Source organism: Capsella rubella, unplaced genomic scaffold, assembly GCF_000375325.1.
Source record: "Capsella rubella cultivar Monte Gargano unplaced genomic scaffold, Caprub1_0 scaffold_4, whole genome shotgun sequence".
Lineage (NCBI taxonomy): Eukaryota > Viridiplantae > Streptophyta > Magnoliopsida > Brassicales > Brassicaceae > Capsella > Capsella rubella.
Window position 1 is genome coordinate 569,094 of NW_006238920.1, and position 15,933 is coordinate 585,026.

The following is a 15,933-nucleotide window of genomic DNA, read 5'->3' on the forward strand; positions in this document are numbered from 1 at the left end:
ATTACAGAGGTGATGTTGGTGAAATGTTGGTTTACGACATGACAAAACGAGAAAGCTTTAAGCACATTCCTTGATGGTCGGTCAGAAGAACCGTGAGCACACACACCGACATGAACATTGTCATCATCCTGATTGGTAACAAGACGGATTTAGAAAATCAGATATTAGTTTCTGTGGAAGATGGCAAAGAATTTGCACTAAGAGCAACATGTGTTGCAGTCTTCTCCAGTGATTAGCATTACAGTTAAAAGAAGAAAATCAACTTTTTCGGATTCTCAAAATATATTTTCTTTGATTAAACATTCTTAACTAGCCTAGTTCTTTCAGATTCTGAATATATGGAAAGGTTTTAGAACAAAATATTTCGTTTTTGTATGTCTTTCCATCAAAAGTCATCATACGATAATGCTTATATGAAAAAGAATTTGAAGGCAGCAAGTAACTTATCAAAAAAAGGACAACAAAACAGGTACAACTGAACTTGGTTTTAAGCTGTTTCCATAGCTTGAGGACCGTCTGAATCACCATTGCTTCCATTTACTGAAGCACCTTCGGTTTTTGGTGTTTTCTCGGCAAGTCTCTCTAGCAGCTCCTGGCAATCTGCAGCAGTGGCCATAACAGCCAAACTAGCCTTCCCTCTCCAGCAACTTATGGCTATTGTTGACGCATTCACTTTCGCGGGTTCTTCACCTGACGTTACCAGCAAAACCATAAAAATCACACCCTACATGATCAAAAATATTAGCTACTAGAGAACCAATCAATACGCACCATCGTGGAGAATCACCACGCAGCTTCCCATGACAAGGTCAGTTGCTTTCTGGGCCAACTGTGGATTGACAAAATCCATAAACTTGATCGATTTGTCTTGCAAAAGAAGTTTGAAGTCTGCCATTGGAGTGTAAAGTGCTTGCTTGGTGATGTATGGAAGGATCACAGGTAGTCCCTCAGATGATATACGGAATGGGCACAGAGTGCTTGAACCTTCTTTTGCCGATTGTCTCTCCTGTGTTTCAATAAGTTGCAAATAATCTTAAGTTCCACTTCTGCAGCTTACACTTAATCAACCGAAATGACAAGTGGAGAAAAGAATGTTGTACTTACAAACATCTTGAGGCCAACAGAAGCGATCTTAAGCTGCTGTCCGACTGCAAAATTCAACTGAAGAACTTCCTTAACCGATTTTGAAACATAGTAAATCCTCTTAACACTGCTTGTGTCATTATTTCTTGCCACGAGATGACCATGCAACGGAAATGATTCATCTTTGATACCATAGAATTCCTTGATGCCATTGATTACTGTTTCATCTTTCACGAAAACAACTGGGTCAAAGCCTTTCCACTTCCCTTGCATCGGTACTTTTCGCTTGCCTCCCACATTACTCGAATTGGCTTCTTTCTCTTCTGTGATGCTTTCTCCTTCTGTTATATTCATCTCAGGCTCCAAATCATCTTTCTCATTGATTGGGTCTGCTTCAATAACTTTTTCCGCTGCACTCTCATCTGGTACAGTATCCACTGTAACAATAGCTTCTGTACTTGGAGAGTTTTCTGTAGAGTCCACAGGCTTAGTAGATGAGTTCCTTTTTGGATTTGGTTTTTCCTGAAATTCTGTGAGAAAACTATCGATAAGTTATACAGAACCATAGGTAACAAACCAGAAGTTCTTCAACAAAAGAGAAAGTTCACCTGGTAAGGGAGAAACTTTGTGAAGGACTGCGATAAAAAAGGCTCCAGTGTTCTGGTCATGAGGGATTATCCTCATGCAACGTTCAAGTGGAAGATCAGAGACTTCCTCGGCTACTTCATCAGGAGTAACATCCACCGCAGAACTATCTGTTTCTTTGCATCCATCAGTTGAGTCCTTGAGGTTTTTCCCAGAAGGAAACATGCTAACAAGAACTCCCCCTCTCCGGTTTTGTGGAACATCTTTGTAAGAAGTAAACCACACACCTTTATCACGCACCTGGATGAAACAAAGACAAAGCGAACAAAGAGAGTATCCCATTAGATTCTTGAGATGAGAGTTTGTTCAATTGTTAGTGAAGTAGAAACTGACCTTCCATTTCTTAAGACCTGGTCTTCGTATAAGACCAGGAAGCTTATCGGAAACATCTAAAAGCTCAACAGTCTCTCCACATCTCCTTAGAATCTGAATTCAAAGCAACGGTTATTATGAAGTCACAGCTATAACAGGATTATAATCAAACATAAAGAAGCTGTTTAAAATATTACCTCAGCAACAACAGCTTCATCCTCCACTGGGTTCATTGAGCAAGTTGAGTAAATCATCTTCCCACCAACTTTCAACAGAGATAAACCTGAACAATAACAAGCAGACATGTTTACAATAGGCTGGTCATTCTACAATCAATTCAATTAAAATTAGTTAAGACATGTAAAAAAATAAAACAATTACCTCTCATAGCAAGAATAATCTGAAGGCTGTGAAGTCCATTGCCCATTCCAGAGTTCCTGTACAGCAACCAAAAGCAATAAGAAATTCAAGAACCAATGCCACATATTGCTTCGTAACATTGCCATCGGCGAAGAAATGGCAAAGGTGAAGATACCATTTCCGCCAGATATCTGGAGCCTTGCGCAGTGTACCATCACCACTGCACGGAACATCACATAGAACACGGTCAAAGGCAAGTTGATTAATGGGCATATCTTCACTAATTCCTTTCTCGGAAGCTCGGGATTTGTTCAAACGGCAGCCAGGAAACTGTTGCCCTTCATGATTTGTCACCATCAAGTTGGCTGTGCACATCCTCTTTGTTTGGTGAATTAGAAGGTTAGATCTTTTAAAATCAACATCATTAGCCACCACCTGATTATTAAGGGAAGAACAATCAAATAATCTACCTAAAACCAGATATAGAAAATAAAAGATATGTTTAGCAACACAAACCAGTCCATTAGGTAGAGATCCTGGTTCTGATGCTTCATGTATAATCTCAAGCAGCTGAAATGTTTTGGAACCCGGTGCAGCACACACTGTTAAAGATCAAAATAATAGATCAGTAGCCATTGACTTCATACCTTCATGGTCATTTCTTCTTTTCCCAAGGCAGATACTTCTTTGACTCTTTCGAAAACTTTTAGGTCTCAAAACAATATCAAATGAAATTCACTCACTGTCAAGTACAAAATGATCTGGATGTACGTCTAGGAAAAGAGGAGGTACCTGCAAGATTAAAATTAAACAAAACTTTGTAAATATTTGTAACTAAAGAGCAATATTAATGGTAAAATAGAGTATTAAGCTATCTTACCATGCTAACAGCTTCCTGCCTAGTCATGTTACCAACTTCATTTTCTAACTTCAGAAATTCATGAAACCTGAAAAGACCACAATAAAGAACCCATCATGTATATGTGTATAGCAAAACAAACACACTAGTTCTTTCACCATAAACAAAGTAACTAGAATCTATTTTTTTTTTATAGTAACTAGAAGTAATCTTAAAAGGTCATTCTAATAATATCAAGTGACTAGAAGCATTCATATGTTAGTGACAACGTACCTCTCAAGTGTCTGATTTTTTCTAATCTCCTTTCGAGAAAAATTAGAATGCCAAGCAAGATTCTTTGGATACCACGGCAAGGGCTTAATAGCCTCCAATTCACCACCTTCTATGGCCTTAACAAGCAAAACCAATATGTGAGTTATTACGTTCTCGAGTATATCATAGATAAACAGTACAAATTGCCAATTACAAACACTCCATTTACCTCTGCCTGAAGTGATTTCATAAAGTCATTCTCCAAGATCGATATAATTTCATCGCGAAATTGGCTACTGCGATTCGTAAAAGTGGGAAACAAAGAAAAGAAGCATTTCGTTAGCAATTGCAATCGTGAACCAATCCAAGTCCCAGCTATAAACTTAACATTGGAAACTCAACCCTAAAACCCTAAACCTCACTGAGACTATGAACAGATAACAAAGTGAAGAGAAAAAGGATTACTTGGAGTTAACCCTAAACGCAGCAGGTAAAGGCTTACGAAGAATCTCCATGAACAAATCCCACTCTTCTTCTTTCACTATCCCTTGTTCCTACAACACAACACACAAGAGTTAAAAACCACAACAAAATCAAATACAGAATCGAGCGAATATGTTTGTTAAACCTTGTAATATTCCTCGAAATTAGGGTTAACAGTGACGATAGGTTCCCAAGTTGGTTTTTGTTCCGGCGCGGCGTTATCGGAGCCATCAACGGTAGCATCGGATTTAGAGCGTTTCCAAACATTCTCTCTGTTTTCTTTGAAATCTTTTCTCTGGGAACGACCTCTGTGTCTTCCTCCTCTTCCCATTGCCGCAGCTTCCGATGGAGAAAACAAAAAAAAAAGTTCGATTTCCGCCGCCGGATTCAAAAATAAAAATCTCCGAGAAAAAATCTACAAGAACTGAAGAAGAAGAGAAGTGTGTTTGATCCTTCTTATTTTTTCCCGGGCTTTGTTAATGGGCTTTAGGGTTTTAGTTTAAGGGCCCATATTATTCTTAAGATTTCGGTTCAGTTTCAGCTTAATTAATTTCGGTTCGGTTTTAGACAAAAAACAATTCGGTTCAGTAATTTTGCTTAGCAATTAGCAAATCTAAATTCTTCTGAAGCTTCTACCGGCGAAATCGCCGACGACAATTAACGGCGGATGAACATATCGAATGTGAGTAAAGCCAAGCTTCTTCTTCATCCTCTCATACCAAAACCTAGTCGTTCGTTATACTCTTATTCACAGCGTCGTACACGATCCCTTCCTCATCACAGAGAAAAACCCATAAACTGGAACTCCACTCACAGTTTCGTTCTCCACAACCCTCTTCTTTCATTGCTCGAAAAATGCAAACTTTTGTTCCATTTGAAGCAAATTCAAGCTCAGATGGTAATCACTGGCTTGATTCTAGACCCATTTGCTTCAAGCCGGTTAATTGCTTTCTGCGCGTTGTCAGAATCAAAGTTTCTCGATTACTGTGTGAAGCTTCTGAAAGGTGTTGAGAACCCTAACGCTTTCTCTTGGAATGTAACGATTCGAGGATTCTCTGAGAGCGAGGATCCTAAAGAATCGATTTTGGTATACAAGCAGATGCTGAGACATGGTTGCTGTGAGTGTGAGTCTAGACCTGATCATTTCACTTACCCTGTTTTATTTAAGGTTTGTTCTGATCTTGGGTTGAATAGTTTAGGCCACATGATTCTTGGGCATGTTCTTAAGCTTAGATTGGAATTGGTTAGTCATGTGCATAATGCGTCGATTCATATGTTTGCTTCTTGTGGTGAAATGGGAAATGCGAGGAAGGTGTTCGATGAAAGTCCTGTGAGGGATTTGGTTTCTTGGAATTGCTTGATTAATGGGTATAAGAAGATTGGGGAGGCAGAGAAGGCAATACAGGTTTATAAGAAAATGGAATCTGAAGGAGTTAAGCCGGATGATGTTACGATGATTGGGTTGGTTTCTTCGTGTGCAATGTTGGGGAATTTGAAACTTGGGAAAGAGTTTTACGAATACGTTAAAGAAAATGGACTGAGGATGACAATTCCTCTCGCAAATGCTCTGATGGATATGTTCTCAAAATGTGGAGATATTCACGAGGCGCGAAGAATATTTGATAACTTGGAAAAGAAAACAATTGTGTCGTGGACGACAATGGTTTCAGGCTATGCTAGATGTGGTTTGCTTGATGTTTCAAGGAAGCTTTTCGATGATATGGGAGAAAAAGATGTTGTGCTGTGGAATGCAATGATCGGTGGATCTGTCCAAGCCAAACGTGCTCAAGACGCTTTGGCATTGTTCCAGGAGATGCAAACAAGTAACACTAAGCCTGACGAAATCACCATGATCCATTGCCTCTCTGCGTGTTCGCAGCTTGGTGCTCTTGATGTAGGCATTTGGATTCATCGTTATATCGATAAACATAATCTTAGTCTTAACGTTGCACTAGGAACTTCACTGGTCGACATGTACACCAAATGTGGTAACATATCAGAAGCTCTCAAAGTTTTTCACAGAATCCAAACAAGAAACACACTTACATACACAGCGATAATCGGAGGTTTAGCACTTCATGGAGATGCATCCACTGCTATATCATACTTCAGTGAAATGATTGATGCAGGATTAGCCCCAGACGAGATCACTTTTATAGGGCTTCTGTCAACTTGTTGCCATGCTGGATTGATCCAAACAGGCCGTGATTATTTCTCTCAGATGAAGTCTAGATTCAACATAAATCCCCAATTGAAACATTACTCTATAATGGTAGATCTTCTAGGAAGAGCCGGGCTATTGGAAGAAGCAGACAAACTCATGGAAAGTATGCCAATGGAGGCGGATGCTGCAGTTTGGGGAGCTTTATTATTCGGTTGCAGGATGCACGGTAATGTTGCATTGGGGAAGAAAGCAGCTGAGAAACTTCTCGAACTTGATCCCACAGATAGCGGGATCTATGTGTTGATGGATGGCATGTATGGAGAGGCTAATATGTCTGAAGATGCAAAAGCAGCGAGGAGACTGATGAACGAAAGAGGTGTAGAGAAGATTCCCGGTTGTAGTTCTATCGTGGTTAACGGAGTTATCGCTGAGTTCATCGTTAGGGATAAATCTAGACCCGAATCTGAGAAGATATATGATTGCTTACATTGTCTTGGAAGACATATGGGGAGCTCGTTGAGTGTACTATATTCAAAAGTAGTATATGATCTCGGCTTTCAAATACACATGATACATTGAACATTGTCCTTAAAATTTACTTCTTCTGTTCTATCTTCGAAATTTTTCTCATTGCAATTTATTTGTACCATGTAACATTACTAACACATTTTAAAGGAAACCATATTAAATGGATTAAAATGTAGGTCAATATTTATTGATTAACCTCTCTTCTTTTTGTGGTGATGATGGGATTGGTTTGGTGAACCTCAAATACACAATGAACTCCATGTGCGTTCCACATTTCCCGATGTCAATGCGTATATGGCTTTTTCAGGAAACTAGATAAAGATACCTCCTCCGAGTCATATATCACGTGTGTGTGTGTATGTGTGGGTGTGTCTCCGTGTGTCTGTGTGCGGCCCTTATACTATAATAGATGGGGACAAACGTATCGGTGCCCACGAACACTAAAGTCATGATGACGACGACTACCAGTTTCCAGTGTCAGTCTCAGTCTCACTTTTTAGATAAACAACAAAAGAAAAAAAAGGGCAATTTGTTCGGTTGCAAACAAAAATATATGAACCAATGGCTCATATTGTTGCCTCCTTTGTTCACAACAATCTTCTTATCTCACGACACCCCCACAATCACTTAGTAAAGAGATAAGGGCATGATTAAAAAGTTAATCATCGTGTCTAAACTTTGTTAGTTTTGTTTAGTCTTGTAGTAATTATTGGTTTTTAGTTGCTTTGTGTTTTTGAGTATTACTTTAACGGATGTTGCCTCTGTCAATGTTAGGTGTGTTTCAAACACATGAGCACACTGTTTGTAATTTGTTAAAATTTGGAAAATTGTTTCAACCACTAGTTAAAGGACACTTTTCCGTTCCAAAAATAAATACTATCAGATTTTGATGTGTAATATAATTTTATACTACTAGAATTCTTATATAAAATGCACTTTTTCTATATTAAATTTACAAATATACTATTTTTTGCTAACTTTTATAGATTTGTCATTTTAAAAACTTAAAATATATATTTTTATTATTTCTTGAATTAAAATTCATACTTTATACCAAATACTAAATTCTAAAAAATAAAATCGACTAAAATCAAACATAACGGGTAAAAAGTATGTTTAACCGTTTCAAATATAGCGAGCTTCGTAAATGTCACTAAAAATGGCAAATTCATAATTGTTTTTTTTTTCATTTGAAACAATGTCCTTTTTTTATTGTATAACTAGGCCCGGACCCGCGCTACAGCGCGGAGGAAAAGTGTCGGGTTTTGTTTTTTCCGAATTATGTAAATTTTTAATTGTTAAAATGGATTGTTGGTATTGAATTTGGCAAGTATGAGAATAAGTACTATCGTGGATGTGTACTTTGTCACGTATGCTAGGTTCAGACCCGTGCTAGGTTCAGATCCGCGCTACAGCGTGGGAGAATATTTTCATGTTTATTTTATTTTAACGTGTTTTGTCGTATGTGTTATTATTTCGTTTATTTTAGTATCAACAATTATTATTTCGAAATGTATATTTGGTTTCAATTATTTGAGAAAAGTGTGTTTCGTAAATTAAATATAATATTTTAATAAACTAAACAAAAGAATGTTTATTAAACAAATTATATACTCACAATGTATGTGGTGACAAACCAATCAGCAAAAACCCGTGTATTTTAAAAAGAATCATGAAAATGTATAATATTAAACGAAATTTTGTATATACATGTATCACATAAGACATATGAGTTTGAAAAATTTGTATATACTTGTATCCTATAAAAATAAAATAGAAATATTAATATACATCATATTGAATAAGAGATCATAAACTAAAATAGTAAACGATAAAAAAGAAAAAATAGTAAACAATAAATCATAAGAAAAAACTCAAAATAAAATGTAAAAGTTGGAAAGAAAAAAATGATGTCTTTATTCAACAAATGTATGACAATATATTGTGAGGAGAGGGTATCGATTTTTTGGGCGATTATAGCTATTTTGAGTTTAAGTGATTCTGAATTCTTATAGAAAACACCTTTTCAGCTTTTAAAAAAATTTAAGTGATTTCCTTTAATTTAATCTATATGTTTAGAACATTTTAAGGAAAATTCAGAATTTAAGGTAATTTATTTAAACTAACTTATGGAATATATTATATATTCTTTATGACTGATTTTGTGTTAGTAGTGATTAATAATTACAAAGATAAAATATTGTTATGAAAGTCTTTTTTAGTTAATTATAATAATTATCCTAAATTTTGAATTATTTTTTTGTATCCAAAATATTTTCGTATTACTCATTGAAATATATTAATGATTGTCAAAATATTTTTTTTTTCAAATTTCAAATATAACCATTTCTAGATATATATGGATCTCTATAATTTTGCATTATTTATGCTACTGATAAAATATTATTCTTTTTTATAGGTAATTCAAATTAATAAAGATTGGAATAATTTTGAAACCTCTTTTCATATACTATTTTTTATTCTGATTAAAATCTTTTATTTAATATATTAGAAAATATAAAAAATAATAATAAAGATTTTATTCTGATTAAAATCATACACACTAATTTAATAACATCTTTCGTTTTTTATAGCCATATATATATAGATTCAAATTTTATTTTTTGAAACATTTAACTAATTCAAACTAATTAACATTTTTATTGATTATATTACCATTATTTATGTATTTTAGATGCATTTTTATATTTGTTATACCAAATATTTTTAAATTATTTTTTTCTATATATCAAAGATTTAAACGTATAAAAAATATAATTTTTTTTTGTTTTTTCATATAAGAAATTAATATACTAATTAGAATATTTTTAAAAGATTGAGATCTTTATATTCATAAACAAATTTTCCTTATAAGACATATTTTTTATTTAGCATTAAAATATTTTAACATTAATATAGTTTCCTAAATGATAGGAATCTGATGTATATTATTGAAATATTTGGAAAATATTTAACAAAAAATTTGGCAAATATCCGATTGGAAATTTAACCCGGAATTTTTTGAAAAACCCGACCCGAATCCCTTGTGTACTTCTCTTTTACTATAGTAGGGATATATAGTTTGAATTATTTGGCCAACCCAACGTAAATGTGAAGAAGATAAGGTTTATTTCGTTTTACAAAAGTCAAAAGTGCCTTGGACTATTCATTTTCTTGAAATCAAAAGTTGAAAAAATTCATTCAACTTCTTTCATGACCTTTAAAAGCTTATCAGTTAAATGTGTGTTACACTAGTTTTTTTGATAAAGAACCTGCCATAATATTCTAATGACCATTGACCAACATTAACTGCTCATTAGGACCAAAATCCATAATTAGAAAAAAATTCTTTAATTCATTGGAAAAGCCACCACCACACTCACTTACCCAAAAAAAAAAACCTTCTAAAAACCTCTTTATATAATCCAACAAACAAGTCTCTTCTTCTTCTTCATCATCACTGAAACACAACACCAAGAACAAGAAAGCAAGAAAAAAAAAACATGTCTCTTCTTCACCATCTCATCCTTTACCTAACACTCTTGACGGTGGTCAGAGGAGACATTCTCCGACCAAGATTCTACAGCCAGTCATGCCCTGAAGCTGAATCCATCGTAAGAAGAGAAATGAAGAAAGCTATGATGAAAGAAGCAAGAAGCGTCGCTTCAGTCATGCGTCTCCAATTTCATGACTGTTTCGTCAATGTAATAAAAACACAATCTCTCTCTTTCGCTGTCTCTCTCTGTTTCTTGATTTTATATTTATTTAAATTCTTTGAATTTCAACTCAGGGATGTGATGCATCTGTGTTGCTTGACGACACACCAAACATGCTTGGTGAGAAACTTGCACTTTCCAACATCAACTCTCTGAGATCTTTCGAAGTCGTTGACAACATTAAAGAAGCTTTAGAGAAAGCTTGTCCTGCTACTGTCTCTTGTGCCGACATCATTATCATGGCCTCTCGTGACGCCGTTGCTCTTGTAAGTTCAATTCAATCAATTTCCCGATTTAAAGATTTCGTTTTAGTGATCTTTTGGTCTTTGAAAAACCAGACAGGAGGACCAGATTGGGAGGTGAAGCTAGGGAGAAAAGACAGTTTAACAGCGAGTCAGAAAGATTCAGACGATGTAATGCCAAGTCCAAGAGCCAACGCTACTTACTTGATCGATCTCTTCAAAAGATTCAATCTTTCTACAAAAGACTTGGTGGCTTTATCCGCTTCACACTCAATTGGTCAAGCTAGGTGCTTTTCGATCATGTTCAGACTTTATAACCAGTCCGGTTCAGGTAAACCGGATCCAGCTCTTGAAACCGGTTACCGTACCAAGCTCAACAAGCTTTGTCCTTTGAGTGTAGACCAGAACGTGACAGGAGATCTAGACGCGACGGCTCATGTTTTTGATAATATGTACTTTAAAGACTTGGTCTCAGGGAGAGGGTTTCTAAACTCTGACCAGACTTTGTACACGACTCAAGAGACGAGAGAGTATGTGAAGATGTTTAGCGAGGACCAAGATGAGTTCTTTAGGGCTTTTCAAGAAGGGATGATCAAGATGGGTGATCTGCAATCTGGGAGGCCTGGTGAGATTAGGTATAATTGTAGGGTTGCTAATAGAAGGCCTATTGATGTATTGCTTGAGTCTTGAATTGGTAAAAGAGAGAAAAACTTATGACTGATAGTCTGATATTAGTAAATGCAAAATCTTTTACTATGCCAACGATTCTTGCTTGGTTCTTCTCCTAATGGGTGGTTAAAGCTGCAATTGTAACTTAGATCTGATCACACCTTTCTATCTGTAGAATTTGGAAACAATGTCTAATCAGTAAAGCTCTATAACAAACATAAGCATCCAATACAAGTGACGACTGTTTTCACAAGTTCCAAAAATGTAATTCTAAGGTACACAAAGAAGCTTAAATGCAGAATTTGCGATGCTTACACCTTGCAAGTTACAAGGATTAGAGGCTGCAGAGAACTTTAGTTTGGTATTGTCCTTCTTCAATCTAATCACCAAAGTCTTTTAGTACTTGTAACCGGTTAGAGCAATATCACAAAATTGAGATTTGAATTTGTCATTCCAATATAGTAGTAACTAGCAAATTTTGGTGGTAGATAACAATCCAACCTTACACTTATGGCATGAAGAGTCATCTGCTGAAGGCCCATTAACCAAGCTGAAAACGGAAAATATGTGAGATTCGATTCGAACTTTAGTTTGGTATATAACCAAGCTGAAAACGGATACAGCATAACGGGCGCATAGTTGCACAGACTAATTAAACGACTGTGAACTTCAGATTCGAATAATGGGGTCGACTGTTCCTATTTCGAGCAACTATTCACTTTGCAAGTATCACCGCATGTTTGGTTTGCGGAGGAATCTAAGTTCTTATCAAGCAAAAAGATCCCCCAATTCTTCTTGTAAACCTGAACGTGTACGTGTGGATTTCAACTCTCACAAATGCCATAAAACCAAAGAAACACATGTTATATAATAACGTAAGCTATGAAAAGTTTGCTATTCTATTTCAACGTATCTAAATTTGATATTTTTCCAAAATATTTTGTATGATGAAAATTTTTGGTTATAAGTCAAAATAATTGTAAAAACCCTTAAAACTTGAAGCTAGGGATGTCAAACCATTCCAACTCATGAAAATATGGGTATTAATGAGTTTAATGAGTTGAAGTGTATAATGACAAATTTAGTTAAAAAAATCAAAACAATTTACTTAAAACTTTTTATTAAAAAAGACCTTAAACAAAAGGACCACAAATGGAACATTTATATTTTTTTAAAAATAAAAACATTTTGTATAATGACGTTGTCGTTGAAAATCAAAACTTACTTAAAAATATTCATTATAAAAAAAGCCTTTAAACCTAAGCGTTAAATTTACATTACGTGAAAACATGTTGAACTTATACACCTCTGACGGACCACAAATGGACTGGATGTTCAGCCCATTTTGTTTTCAACGTAAGTAAATTTAACACTTAGATTTAACCCAAAAAAAAAACTATTTTGATTTATTCAAAATAAAAAACTGTTTACTTGAAATTTGATTAAAAAAATATTGATAGTTTAAAATCAGAAAAAAATAGGAATGGAATATATAAAATCTTTTTTTCTTTTATGTATATTTTAGAAGATATAAAAATATATCAAAATCTATTATTATTAATTAAAAAAAAACTTAGAAAAGTTATACCTTCAAGGCTATGATATCTCCCATATCTCAAGTATCCTGAGGCGGCTCAGACAGTGGCCGTTCCCGAATTTTGCTACACATAATACATAACAAACACATCAGAGATTTCATCATTTGACACTAATTCAATAAGCCACTGAAATTTTTATTCAAAATCTACAGAGAATCATTTACGGGAAAGCATATTAGATGGTATAATGCATTCACATTTCAAGGGTTAAGTAGAGCAATAAACACTTATGTAACTAACAATCGAATAAAACAGTATTAACACCTAAGTTTTCCAAACTTAAATGCTTACTAAATGCTAACCTTGAGCTCGTTTGACTTGGTCCATCTGTGCAGCTTCTGATTCCAGGATTACAGAACTTTTCTTATCATCAAGTCATCAACTCTGTTGATATGGGCTTACGTTCTCCTGTTAAAGTTAGTATAGCAGATTATGAGGAACAATTTAAGCAGGATTTATTGTGTTCTAATTGTAAATAAATTAAAAAAGAGAAATTGGTAGCTTTGATCAAGGAATGTAAACGAAATGAGCAGTAGCAGCCTAGCAGGCACATAGTTTCAATCCCAGAACATAAACTATCAAGGATACCTTCAGAATTTAGAATCTGGGCTCTCTTTCTACAGCTTCAGCTTGAATTTCCATAGCAACTCTCACTCCATTAGGAGGCATGATATCCCCTGGATATACATGTATTAGATACAAGGCCAAAAGGGTATCCAGCAAACACCAGTAAAGACTCAAAAGGAAATTAACTCACTGATCTCATAACGAAGGCACTGAAGACCCCAGTCTCTTTTGCAGCAACATTGATGGCTTCCAGTTTAGGTAACATATGTCTTTGCCAGACTTCTGGATGATCGAACAGATCCGAGCATGAGCGTAAAGAAGGTAAACGGCTGTATTTCCCTGCTCATGACATATGACCAAATATTTATTAAGTGTGTGTAGATATCTACATAAATGCATATATGTAGACTAGCTGCCAAATTCCAGTACCGTGTCACTAAGCATTTCATCATAGCTAAATCTATAATCAGTCGATATGTTTTTCTTCATGTCAGCATACTTTGGAAAAAAATTAGACAAAACACCAAGTTAGCTGTAGCATAAAAACAGAAGATATATAGTGCTCAATAGAAATTACTAATGTCAGTAGCAGTAGTATAGAGATGATACTTACTTCACCGCACCATATCCAATTGCCTCTGCTGTTTGGTCCAGCTCCTCGGGTGTCCATTCTTTGTCTTTAGCTAGAGCTGAGTGGACAACATATAAAGGAAGAATGAGAACACAAGAAGTTAATGGTTCAACGATTCAAAAACATAAAGAGTGATAACATAAAGTTAGATACCTCGCTCAATAAGGGCAGTTTTACTTCGAGTCTTGGCCTCATCTAGCAAATCAGCTAGATGGACTATTTCTCTGTCACGATTTCTAAACCACTTGCCATCTTCTCCCTTGACTACACCAAATTTAACGTGGCTAACTCTAGGGGAAGTTTCCATCATTTTCTGGAAGCCAACCTACTTGTCTGGCAGCCTGATTCAGAGTGACAAGACAAGCAAAGTTACGATTGACAGTCTAAACCAAGACAGAGCATTTCACAAGTGTAAAAATATTTATTCATCAAACATACTTTGAAGAACCTATCAAAGTGCTCCTGCTGGCCAGCATCTGTCACATAGATAATCCACTCAGCTTTCTCTTCATTAAGCCGATACCTAGGCCAAACAGATTCTTGCATCAGCATACAAACCCATTGAACAATATGCAAGTTTATATTAAGCCACACGCTTAAGAGATATTCAGACACCAGAGATAGAACATGACAGCCCACCAAGAACAAACATACCTCCTCCTATCAAGGGTCTGAAACTTTGTCTGCAAATCAATGGATTTGTAATAGTTAAGCAAAAGAGGAATTCCAACACTGAAATACACAAAACCATATAAGAAGGGAGAATCATAAGGCCAACAATACTTGAATCATAAGAATCACGAAAGCATTACAGAGCATCATATAAGGCCAACAATACAAGAATCATAAGACTGAGAATCACGAAAACTTATTACAAAACCAAAAAGAGGAATAATAATAAGTTAATAACAATACGTGAAGCATAAGGCCAACAACATGATTGATAAACTACGCCTCTGAGATTGAATTATGTATGTTGCAGACATGTGATTCTATTATGGCCGGGAGCCAATGAAACTCACAAATCAAATCAATAAAGCAATACAACAAAAGATTGTAATTCCAAAAGGCAAAAGGGATGATGATTGATAACATAATTAATAAAACCCTAAAATTGGATAAAAGGTTAACTAACGCTAAGACACCAGAGAGATCAATCAACAACAAGACCAAGAGGAAAATTCCAAGTCTGAGTAACAAGAAGAGATAGAGCGGTACCTAGAAGGGAAGAAGAAGAAGAAGAAGCAAGAGCACCGCCATGAGGAACCTGAAGAAGAGGAGCCAAAAGCCTCGATCTCCACCACGTCACTAACTCAGCACCGTTTTGATCGCCCTGTTACGTATCTCCCGATCATCGAGAATCCAAGGAGAAGATGGATCGGCTTTGTGGTTCGACAAGAGAACGAACTAAGGAGATTAGTTTATTTTTGGTTTAAGGGTTTAGAAGAAGAAGAAGTGAGAAATAGAGAATTTTGATTTTCTCGTACAAGGAAGAAAGAAGAAGAAGAAGCGTTAAGTTGAGAGAGAGAGAGAGAGAGAGAGAGAGAGAGAGAATTTTAATATAAAAGTAAATTAATAAAGAGGTTTTACAAGAAAAGGAAATATGAATCGCAACGGTCATATTAAAATTTGAGTTTTAAGGAAATCAATGAGAGATTTGTTACTGTTATCACAACGGTAACTAAACTGTCATCTTTTTCCGAAAACGAGATAACTCTCTTCTTCTTCTTCTTTTAGTTTAAAACAAGTGATTTGGAAATTAAACTAATACTAACCCATCTTAAACCGGTTAAGGAGAAATATAACCGTCATCAATTTCCCGGT

At 35.4% G+C, this 15,933-nt stretch overlaps 3 protein-coding genes and 1 long non-coding RNA gene across 11 annotated transcripts; 2 read left to right on the plus strand and 2 right to left on the minus strand.

The window, feature by feature from the left end:
- Positions 1-318: 318 nt before the first annotated feature.
- On the minus strand, positions 319-4,382 carry LOC17888772 (tRNA (cytosine(34)-C(5))-methyltransferase). Its single transcript, XM_006295605.2, has 15 exons — positions 4,140-4,382; positions 3,977-4,065; positions 3,741-3,807; positions 3,533-3,648; positions 3,281-3,347; positions 3,144-3,192; positions 2,917-3,002; positions 2,576-2,835; positions 2,422-2,477; positions 2,238-2,323; positions 2,062-2,154; positions 1,692-1,968; positions 1,105-1,613; positions 772-1,006; positions 319-690 (listed from the first exon to the last, which is right to left on the minus strand). Exons 1-15 carry the CDS (start codon positions 4,323-4,325, stop codon positions 488-490), a joined length of 2,379 nt encoding a protein of 792 aa, XP_006295667.1. The 5' UTR covers positions 4,326-4,382; the 3' UTR covers positions 319-487.
- A 220-nt stretch (positions 4,383-4,602) lies between these two features.
- LOC17890498 (pentatricopeptide repeat-containing protein At2g22410, mitochondrial) lies at positions 4,603-6,794 on the plus strand. Its single transcript, XM_006293725.2, has one exon. The coding sequence runs from the start codon at positions 4,662-4,664 to the stop codon at positions 6,735-6,737; it is 2,076 nt and encodes a 691-aa protein (XP_006293787.1). The 5' UTR covers positions 4,603-4,661; the 3' UTR covers positions 6,738-6,794.
- Positions 6,795-10,033: 3,239 nt separating this feature from the next.
- On the plus strand, positions 10,034-11,406 carry LOC17887663 (peroxidase 17). Its single transcript, XM_006295435.2, has 3 exons — positions 10,034-10,390; positions 10,477-10,668; positions 10,741-11,406. Exons 1-3 carry the CDS (start codon positions 10,190-10,192, stop codon positions 11,332-11,334), a joined length of 987 nt encoding a protein of 328 aa, XP_006295497.1. The 5' UTR covers positions 10,034-10,189; the 3' UTR covers positions 11,335-11,406.
- LOC17888100 lies at positions 11,336-15,597 on the minus strand. 8 transcript variants are annotated; one of them, XR_002834368.1, is made up of 13 exons: positions 15,328-15,597; positions 14,764-14,841; positions 14,548-14,632; positions 14,263-14,450; positions 14,092-14,167; positions 13,908-13,976; positions 13,669-13,817; positions 13,500-13,588; positions 13,214-13,319; positions 12,902-12,974; positions 11,815-11,863; positions 11,631-11,692; positions 11,336-11,482 (listed from the first exon to the last, which is right to left on the minus strand). It is a non-coding gene; the product is annotated as an uncharacterized LOC17888100 (long non-coding RNA). The 8 variants fall into 8 exon arrangements; XR_002834364.1 differs by having other exon boundaries at positions 11,815-12,116; XR_002834369.1 differs by having other exon boundaries at positions 11,631-12,116; positions 14,764-14,792.
- Positions 15,598-15,933: the final 336 nt, after the last annotated feature.